Genomic DNA, 10,623 nt, shown 5'->3' with positions numbered 1-10,623 from the left:
TAGTGAAGGACATCCTCATGGTGTTAAAGTCAAAGGCGATATAATAAATTTGTTGTGCCCAAACACCTAATATGCTAAAAGGTAGCTTCCTACTATCTGCACTTTGTACCGACAAGCAGAAATGGTCAGGTTTTTAACATCCTGAATGATAGTTCCAAGATAACAAAGCTCGTTTGGTCTTGAGCTTATATATTCTTTCAAGGTTGTACCAATAACAGATGTAATTTTCTCTTTCAATTTATTGAATGCCACATCAAATAAGTTGAAGGGGCCCCGCTATCAACAAGCATTCCACCTTGGTAATCGACCCTCTTGAATATGTTTGGATCGATGTCAAGAAACTTGTCTCCGACATTGATTTTTTCTAAGGTTATATAGTATTTGCCTATAAGCATAAACATGGGAGTGGAGGCTGCTATAATTATAGGCTCTCCTCCCAAAACTAATGTGTTTGAATCATAGTTTCTATCATTTATATTGCCGATACAATAGGAAAATCCAGTATAATTTAGTTGAGAAACTAAAGAAATAGCTCGTTGTCCAAGTCCAAGAACTCCACTACAACGATCTGCACCTTTAGAATATATTGAGGAACATCCAAACATAAGACGCTTGATAGTCACTTCAGTTCCATTTCTTGAATCAAATGTCACAACTTCAGAAGCAAGATTTCCTTCAGTCCGACCTGTTGCATATTTATAAAAATACTCACATCTCCTCGTCGGAACACCACATTGCCCTCTAAGCATTATAAAATCACACACAGGTGTGTCACAAAATACATCTTCAACATATGATGAAGATTCTATAGTGAACCTGGTGAGCCTTCACCACCAATGGTGGGGCCACAATGAACCCAAAGTAATAAACTACCAGTGTCCATGATAAGAATTTGTGGCACAGTAGGTGTGCCAATCTTTAATGGAACAAGAAACTCGGAGGTATAGATTGGGTAAATCTGAAATTTATCGCCATTTTTTTCTAGATCATGGTCAATCATAAGCTTTGAAATGCGAGCCTCTGATCTCATATCCATTCTTCTCACACGATCTTTGAGTGTGAGTTTTGGGTCATAAAACGGCGACTTCCTTGAGTCACAGTGAATTATTTTTATCATTAGACTATTACTTGTGGTCTGCTGATCACGTTTGGTTAGATGAATTTGTAGTAACAATAAGAATGCCTCAAGAAACAATTTCATCTTCTTGGGAAGTACGTATTTGATAGGTAAGGTCATGTTGAGCTTCTTTTTCTTTCCTTTGAAAACTAGCTAGAGACAAGTAATAAAATGAAAATGGGGTGCATTGAGTCATGTGGACAATTTGGTTTTTCAGGTGTATAATTTTTTCTGGTCTAATTGGGGATGGATGGTTTTGTGTGATTCAACAACTTTAGTACATGCAGAAAGTTTGAGTAATTGTCATCAGAGCATACATTTTGGGTGTACAACAACTTTGGTATATGGTTTTGAATTACTTTTTTGTTGAGCAATAAGTAAATTAATTCTTGCTTGAACGTATAAAATTGAATAAATAAATTCACTTAGGTAGGTAAAATGTATAGTGAGTTACATTTTGATTTCATTAGGTGTAAATATGTAATACTACTAATTCCTTAATTATAGACAAACGAGGAGCAATAAATACTTCTTTCATTTATTTTTACTAGTCCAGATTTACATATCCTACATGAACAATAAATAAAATGAAAATTTTACTATATTATCCTTTGAATATAATAAATTTAATATTTTGAGAATTGTATTAGGATATGACTATAATCAATATAAGGATAAAGTAGGAACGAAGTGATAGATTATCTCTTAATTTTCTAAAGTAAAAATCGATAATTATTTTTAATATAATGGACAATTAAAAAATTGGATGGAGGGAGTACTTTGTAAATCAGTATTTGCATTTTTTTTTTAAATGTGTTAAAACTCCCTTGTACTTTTGTTCTTAGTTGTTTATGTTAGTTTTGTGTAAAGCGCGGATATATTCTCTAGTTTTACATACTTCCCATCACTCAATTTTCAAATAAATTGATAGTGTAATATATATTATTTGAAAACAGTATTATAAGTATTATAAATCATAATAATTAACAATTTTAATATCTAAAATCAAAATATAAATTTAATTGATTCTCCAAATTCTATATGTTAGGCTGTTTGCACGAACTTCTATATCTAGTATACCGTTATGCAGATATTTCTAATTGTTTGGACTTTCTATGAGCATCTTGGTGTATTCTTAAGTTGTGTTTCCTTAAAAACAATTAAGAAGAGTTCCAATCAATTCTTTGTCATAATTTACTTTTTTTATTTATTTTTGAAAAGGCACCACATATAATAAATTGATAACAATATTCACCACATGATTTCTCAGGTATGGTCTCCTTTATAGCTTTATTTACTTATTATTCTTTGAGTTTTTTTTAATTCTTATTTATTTTTTTCTTTTATTTTTAGTGTAAAAATATGAGAAAATGGAAAAAGTAGAAAAAAAGTATTTAAAACTAATTTTTTTTGTGGGTATATTGTAATTTATTTTTTGTATATATATGTAAAAAATAAATTTGGATATCTATGATAAATTTTACAAGAAAATGAGTGAAAAATTAAATTTGACCAATAAAATAATAAACCTCAAAATTTAAAATTATTTTTTTCACTGTTGTTAGACCAAAAAAGTATATATGGGAGTAGCATAATTTTGATTTGCTTTTGGACTTGGAGACCATACAATTAAAAGATTAAACAAAAAAAGTTATCATTTTCCAAATATAACTCAACATTGCCACGTTTCTAATTTCATAATAATAGTCAAGTAATTTAATTAAGGAAAGCAAAAAATCCAAAGCTTAAACTTATTTGTGTCAAAAAATAAAAACAACCCAAATCCTAGTCCAACTTCACCTTGAATTGCTATGTTGTATAAAATTGATCAAAACGAAAATGTTAAATCATTGTCCAATTATGTATTATCAAGGAGATTTCCTAGCCATGGTAGCTCAAAGATCGAGTCTTATCACTGTCATAATTCTCTTATGTATATTCATCTCACCTACTATTCAATCGAAGAACACTCAAAATGTTTTGTGTGATTCAACAACTTTGGTACATACAGAAAGTTTGAGTTCTTATCAATATCAAAGAACACATTTTGGGTGTACAAGCTAAAATTGATGTAAACTCATTCAATTTGAATGACTTTTTTGTTGAGCGATAAATAAATTAATTATTGCTTAAACTTACAAAATTGAATAACCAAATTCAGTTAGGTAGGTAAAATGTATTATGTATAGTGAGTTACATTTTGATGTTATTATGTGTAAATATGTAATACTAATACTTCCTTAATTATAGACAAACCCTTTAATGAGTAATAAATATTTCTTTCGTTTATTTTTACTTATCCAGATTTTACACATTCTAAATGAACAATAACTAGAATGAAAATTTTATTATATTATTCTTTGAATATAATAAGTTTAATGTTTTGGGAAGTGTATTGGGATACGACTGTAGTTAATACTCCCTCCGTCCAACAATATTTGTGCACTATTGACTTTGCATAATTTTTAAGAAACTATAAATAGTAGGGTAATTTATCATATCATCCTTTAAATATAATAAATACAATATCTCAAAAAATGCAATAGAGAAATGACTAATAATTAATGATAAGAGTAAATTAGAAATTAAGTGTAAAAATCTCTTGATTTCATAAATTGGACAAGTATTGTTGGACATCTATTTTAGTATAGTGGACAAGTAAAGATGGACAGGGGGAGTATAAGTAAAGTAGGAACTAAGTGATAAATTATTTCTTGATTTTTTAAACTCAAAACGTAAAAATCAAACAATTATTTTTAATATAATGGACAAGTAACAAATTGGATGGAGAGAGTACTTTGTAAATCAATATTTACGTTTTTTTTAGAGTGTTAAAACTCCCTTTTACCTTCGTTCTTTGTTGTTTTTGTTTAGTGCCGCGTAAAGCGCAAATATATTCTCTAGTTTTACATACTTTCTAGGAATAATGCATAAGTATCTTCCTAAATTATGACCGAAATTCTCGCGACACACCTTAATTTAACTATAGTCCTATTACCACTCCCCCTCCTCCCCCTTGAACTCATTTTTCTTATATTCTTGTGCACCTTTTGTGCTGTCGTAGCACCTTTAACCAGATAAGTTGGTCGCATTAGTATAACACGCATCCGCCATGTGTGTAAATATTTTTTTATTTTTTATTTTTTAAAAAAATTATTTTTTATATCTTCTTATTTTTTTTATCTTGTATTTAAATTAAGCTAATACACATAATTTTTAATAAAAAAATTTGCCTTGTATTTAAACTCTTTTTCTTCATTTTTTTTACCTTCATTCATTTTTTTCTCTTTTTTTTCTATTGGTTTTATTTATTCCTTTTATTTTCTTTGTCTTTTCTTTTTATTTGATTACAAATTTAATTCCAAATGTTCTAAATTTAAAATAATTTAATTTTGAACGAATATCAAAATAAGTGAACAAAATCAAATAAAACTAAAAGAATTAAAATGATAAAATTTAAAGGACACTTTTTATTTTTTATTTTTTTAAAAATAGTTAAAAGTGAAAAGATAAAAAATTAATGAAAGAGAAAAAAATAAAAAGTTTGAAGTGAGAAAGAAATTAAAGTAAATATTTTACAAAGAAATAAATGAAAATAATTAAATATATATAAGTTTTAATGTCAATAATTAAGTGTACTAACTAATTGTAAATAGACCAATTAAATAAGGACATGTGTCCATTTTTTTGGGGTCTATGCCACAAAAAACTTATTGCTACCAAAGCACACGCAAGTACATGCAGTCTCACAAGTAATGCAGTGGCTCTTTACAGAATCGGATATTGAATCCACAAGGATTTGTCGATTAACTATTTTGCTAAATTATATTAAAGGTAATTATTTATTTAAGAGATCTAAAAAATACTATTAATATTATTAAACTAAAAATTGTAAGAATTAAATATGAATAAAAATACTAACTTACAATGATTGGGACAATTCCAAGGAAGCAGCGTACTAAAAATTCATGTTTCACATCTCTTTCATGGATTTCAGAAGGTTATCAAATTACTGAGTTACAGGGTTGATTTTACAATCATGGTCTCTCGACCTCTAATTGCCTACCTTTGTTGACAGCCTAACTACATTGTTGAGTTGGGATAAGCATGAACCAACAAAGATGTAGTAATCATATCATTTTGTCTAGTAACCAAACATGGTGTATAGGTATGTGTCACGAGCATCCTATACACGAATTATCTTAGACAATTTTAGAACAAACATGTTCCCTATATTCTAGTATTCTATCTCTCTTTCGTCTCTCGAGTTTCAGTTAGACAATAAATTTATTCTAATGGTGATCAAACATTAAAATAGCAGAAGCAAGCATATCGGAGTAATAAAAATGCTAACCGACTTCATCCATAAAATTAATGTTCGACAATCATTGATAGTCGCAGCCCTAGAACAAAGGTCTTTAGCTACTAAAAAAGGGTAGCCCGGTGCACTAAGGCTTTCGCTATGCGCAGGGTACGAGGAAGGTACGCAGCCTTACCTTGCATTTATGCTAGAGGCTGTTTCCAAGGCTAGAACCCGTGACCTCTTGGTCACATGACAACAACTTTATCAGTTACTCCAAGGCTCCCCTTCAAAGGTCTTTAGCTATTAATATCTTAAGAAAAGAAGAAAAAAAAGAAAGAATCCTAGGTCAAAAGTTAAAAGTTAATTTCTCAAAATTAATTTTATAGAATATTTATAGGTGTAGAAGGGGAGCCTTGGAGTAACTGGTAAAGTTGCTGCCATGTGACCAGGAGGTCACGGGTTCAAGCCTTGGAAACAGCCTCTGGCAGAAATGCAAGGTAAGGCTGCGTACAACAGACCCTTGTGGTCGGGCCCTTCCCCGGACCCTGCGCATAGCGGGAGCTTAAGTGCACCGGGCTGCCCTTTTTTAATATTTATAGGTGTAGAAAAAAATTCTAAATAAAATAATTGAGTCCAAAACTAATTGGGAAATCAAAATCCAAAAGAAATTGGACTCTGTGCGCGCGTGAACAATGTGCGCCAGAAAATTTGTTGCTGCGTTTGATGACTGCCACGTGGCAGCAGTCACAATTTTATTCTCCCTTTGCCGGTATGCATACATATATATATATATATATATATATATATATATATATATATATGAATAATAATATAATATTCATTTAATCCATTAAGATGCTTGCATGATTTTTTTTAAAAATTTTTAATTTATTTTGGCTTCAAATTTTTTTATTTTTACGTCAGATTAATCCTATAAATTAAATACACTATTTAGCACAATTCATAAAATTTATGCTAAAAAGAGATAAATAAAAATACTAAATATGCCATAGACAAATTTCAAAACATCAAGTACTACTCCCGCTCATTATGCAAGATATACAATAAAATAATAAACTTTTAACTTTCTAACTTCAATGAAAGACTCTAACTCATCAAATTTAAGCTTGCTCACCTATTCCATCAAACAAAGCTAATAAAATCACTTATCTATAATAAAACAAGTGCCCTCACAAGAAAAAATAGTCCACACACTCAATTTAAAGAATTAAATATAATTTAAGGACTTAGCGTAAAAGAACAACTCTCACACTTACAAAAGAATTCACATGTATGCATAAAGAAGCATATGCTTGCCCATTATGTACATCTCCACTAATTAAGCATGCTCGAATAAAACCAAATAGGACTTTTACTGGGTTGTAATGTAGGCTAGGGGACAGGTAGGAAAACTATATAATAGTGACTTACACTTCCCTAAGTACTTTTGCACTTTAAGATTTCATCACCCATTATTTTCTTCTTTTTTTTCAGCCCTCTCTCCAATAATTATTTCACTAATAATTTCATCTCATCAAGAATGTTTTTTTTATTAAACGGACCTTACCCAAGGATTTAACCCCCTCATGGTGGTCAGGGGTTGAGCCGAATACCCTCAAGCCTTAACATAATATAGAAACACAAAAGTACAAGGAAGGGGACATAAGCCTTACCTCTGAAATTGTGGTGGTTCATAAGTCAAGTAGCCTACTAAGGCCATTCGACTTATCCCCATATACAAGATGGAACAAACTTAGACTATGCGCCTAAGAGAGGACTCCTCTCGATACAATAGTTCTAAGAAAGCATAAATAAGGGAGACTCTCCCCTTACATAATACAAGGAAAAGTCTATGCAATATGGAAAAGGAAAGCTAAAATTACATATAGTAAAAGAACACCTACAAGATGAACATTGCAACTATAAAGAGTCTCCTTAACGAAGTCCAAAGCACAATGATTCTTGCTTGTTCCTTTTCAGATTGTAGCAGCTCTATAATGGACCAAGGTGACTGGGAAGATGTAAGTCTTGTTTGAAAGCTTGCCATCCCTATTTTGTCCAACTTGAAGTAACTTTTGGATAATGTTTGCATTGAAAGAACTCCAATAGTTGGATCATCTGCTAGAATTATGCAGTGTGCCTGCACAAAAGAAGCAAATGAGAGGACCTAAACTAGTCTGCAGTTTGTTGCATGTTGTTGGATGTTGCTCCTAGGTGGGTTAGTATGTTGACTGATTCAGTTGACCCCATCTGCTTCCCAGAAACCTTCTTGAAGTCTGATTGAGAGGACTACTATCACACCCCGATCTTAATAGGGTGTGATGGGCACCCGACCCCATGTTTCGAGCCGAGCGAATCCGCTGCTTCATATTACATACTTAATTTCTTTAGACTTTTACATCAAAAACAAATGTAAAACATAGCTAAGCTTTTAGAATCTTGCTTTCCAAAATTCATCATTCCATAAAACTTGTGACATACGACATAATAACATATCGGCTGGTGACGCCGCTTACAAAGCTGACACTCTATACCCACGACTCTGTCTGCAAAGTCTCTAACTTCGAACGAAACATCATAGCGCATATACTCTGACTCGGTAGCACTCCAGGAACAAGTGGAGTTGCTAACCCTGCTGGAACATCTTCGATAATAGCTTTTACTCGTCGGGTGTACCTACGCGGCATGAAACGCAGCCCCCGGAGAAAAGGGGTCAGTAAGAGTAATGTACCGAGTATGTAAGGCATGAAAATCAGCATAATAAAGAACATAAGGTATGAACAACCATATCATAGAATCACAGAACATATAGTGAGATAAGAGAGTAACCTGTACATATGAGTGCCCTTTAGGCCGAATGCCATGCATGCTTATCTTTTTCTTTAAAAATATTTCTTTTTCATACACATAGAAAATAGAACATGTCATATAGCCCACATATGTCCCACGTCCGGGCATCCCACGTCTGGGATGAAAATTACGCCAACTGACCAGGTGGCAATGCGTCTATAGCGCAACATATTGCCCTTCCCCATATCCTCCATATACATATACATATACATATACATATACATATACATATACATATACATATACATATACATATACATATACATATACATATACATATACATATACATATACATATAGACAGCATGCATGAGAGCCCAACGAAAGTCATGTATCTATCGGAGTGACAGAATGTCGGTAACCTCCGATTATATTATGGACTAACCATGGTCGCTTTGTCTCACTTGGAAGGAATAATTGCTATAAGATGAGACTATTATTCAAAAATCAAGATGAGAGTCATATCAAGCACCTTTTAGACATGAAGCCATTCTTATCATAACCATCATAGACATATTCTCATCCTTGACATCATCAATGTCGTTGTAAAGCATATCCATCGTTATTGTCATAAAAGCTTGTAATACTGTAAACCTTTGTTTTGGGAAACTATAGACATTTTGGAAAATATTGACAGGTTATAAGAAAAGTAGTCATTTCCTTGGGACCATTGGCACCTAGCTTTTGAAAACAAAGAAAATGTGGAAGCACTTATGAAACCATAACATCGGGATCATGCCTTGAAAGAAAAGGGTAAGCCTCATGTACCTTGTCCGCTTCCTTAGTCCATCCCACTTAACTCTTGGCCTTCCCAAAAATTTATAACAATGTTAACGAATGCAAACATTAGCTGTAGATATCTAAGATTCTCATCCTAAACTAACATTTTGTATATCAAAATTTCGGCAGCACTTCTCCTGTAAATACACCATCTCTGAGATTTCAACTCGGCCACAATATCAAAAACCATCCAACAACAAAAACCAGCAGCACATATTTACAAGTAAATCACTTAAACCTTACACAATACAAGCTCCAAACAACTAGTCCTAAACTACGATACGAAAATAGAGTTTTTAACCTTTATTTCGCAAAATCTTTAACCATCCAAATGGGGGGTCATGTGGATGCAACCAGCAGCACCCACACCCTTTTTAAAATACTTTAAATCCTTGCAACACGCAACTCAACCAGCTACAACCGCAGCACCATAACGACAACACACTATGCGACTTCGATTTAACTACTACGACTTCCATTTAATTGTTTCTAACGTCAAGCATACTTATACATTTATTCCACTTCCAGCATCATTTAATACATTTAACATACCCCATAACAATCTCATAAACTTCAATTGAAAGAGAAAACCTTACCTTGCTCAAAATTCACCAAAACTTGCCTCAAAAGCTCTCATAGCACGGCTAAAATTTTGGGGCTGTTTGGTAACATTTTGGGCTGCTCCAAACCATATATTTTCATTACTAATATCTTCATAACATTGTGGTATACCCTAGATAATTAATTCACAAAACAAAATCGATGAATTACCTCTTTTTCTCTCCCAAAACCGAGCTCTCTCTCTCTAGCTTCAAGTTTCTCTTATCTTCTTCTTTCTAGAATTTTCTTGAATTCTCTTGGGATAAGAATGACCCTAATGAGTCATAAGAAACATATATATATAGTCTACTTTAGGGGTGACACATATCATATCCTAAGAAGTGATACGTTTCAAGCCCTATGTGGCAACACATGTCAAGCCCTCATTGGATCAACACATCCCTTCCTCTAATCACGGGTTGCCATGTGGCATGTGGGGAGGGGGGGTCCACCACCTTGATTCAGCTGCTGCCATGTGGCACTCTCTCATGCTGCCACGTGACACTCTCTTTTTCTCCTTGTGGGTCTGTAATCTCATCTTACTTTACGAACCAACGTAATCCTTTCTACGTAAGCTTGGTACAAGTAGCTTAAGTATGTAGGATTTCCAAATTGGTAGCTTACGTATATAAAACATCCAAAGTAATAGCTTACACAAGTAAGTCGAGTCCTACGACTCACTACTTGGCCTCCAACTTCTTCCGGATTCTTATAACCATATTTTCAATCTTCCCTACTATGAGGTATCGTATTCTCCTTTCCTTAGAGTTACTCGATAACGTTATAGATTATCCGGCTCACATAGTAACTCTTAACAAGCTTAAGAAACTTTGAGAAGCTTTAAGAAGCCTTTAGAAACTTAAGAAACTTAAAGATCCTTTCATGAAACTTACGAGGCTTAAGAGCGCGTTCCAAGGTACAAAAGTACGGGATATAACATCATTTCCCTCTTTAAAACATTCGTCCTCGAATG

The 10,623-nt window shown here is 32.8% G+C and overlaps 1 protein-coding gene across 1 annotated transcript; it reads right to left on the bottom strand.

The window, feature by feature from the left end:
* Positions 1-233: 233 nt before the first annotated feature.
* Positions 234-1,036, bottom strand: LOC129892940 (aspartic proteinase nepenthesin-1-like). Its single transcript, XM_055968448.1, has 2 exons — positions 817-1,036; positions 234-685 (listed from the first exon to the last, which is right to left on the bottom strand). The coding sequence occupies exons 1-2, from the start codon at positions 1,034-1,036 to the stop codon at positions 234-236; spliced, it is 672 nt and encodes a 223-aa protein (XP_055824423.1).
* Between the last annotated feature and the right edge of the window lie 9,587 nt (positions 1,037-10,623).

The sequence above is a fragment of the Solanum dulcamara genome, chromosome 6 (genome assembly GCF_947179165.1).
Source record: "Solanum dulcamara chromosome 6, daSolDulc1.2, whole genome shotgun sequence".
Taxonomy (NCBI): Eukaryota; Viridiplantae; Streptophyta; class Magnoliopsida; order Solanales; family Solanaceae; genus Solanum; species Solanum dulcamara.
This window is presented reverse-complemented; position numbering and strand designations above follow the sequence as displayed.

What these genes read in the sequence shown, in the direction of transcription:
- LOC129892940 (XM_055968448.1), bottom strand. Translation starts at nt 1,036, where the DNA reads ATGGATATGAGATCAGAGGCTCGCATTTCAAAGCTTATGATTGACCAT. An exon ending in TGGTGGTGAAGGCTCACCAG is followed by an intron (nt 686 to 816) that starts GTTCACTATAGA and finishes AATATGCAACAG; the next exon opens with GTCGGACTGAAGGAAATCTT.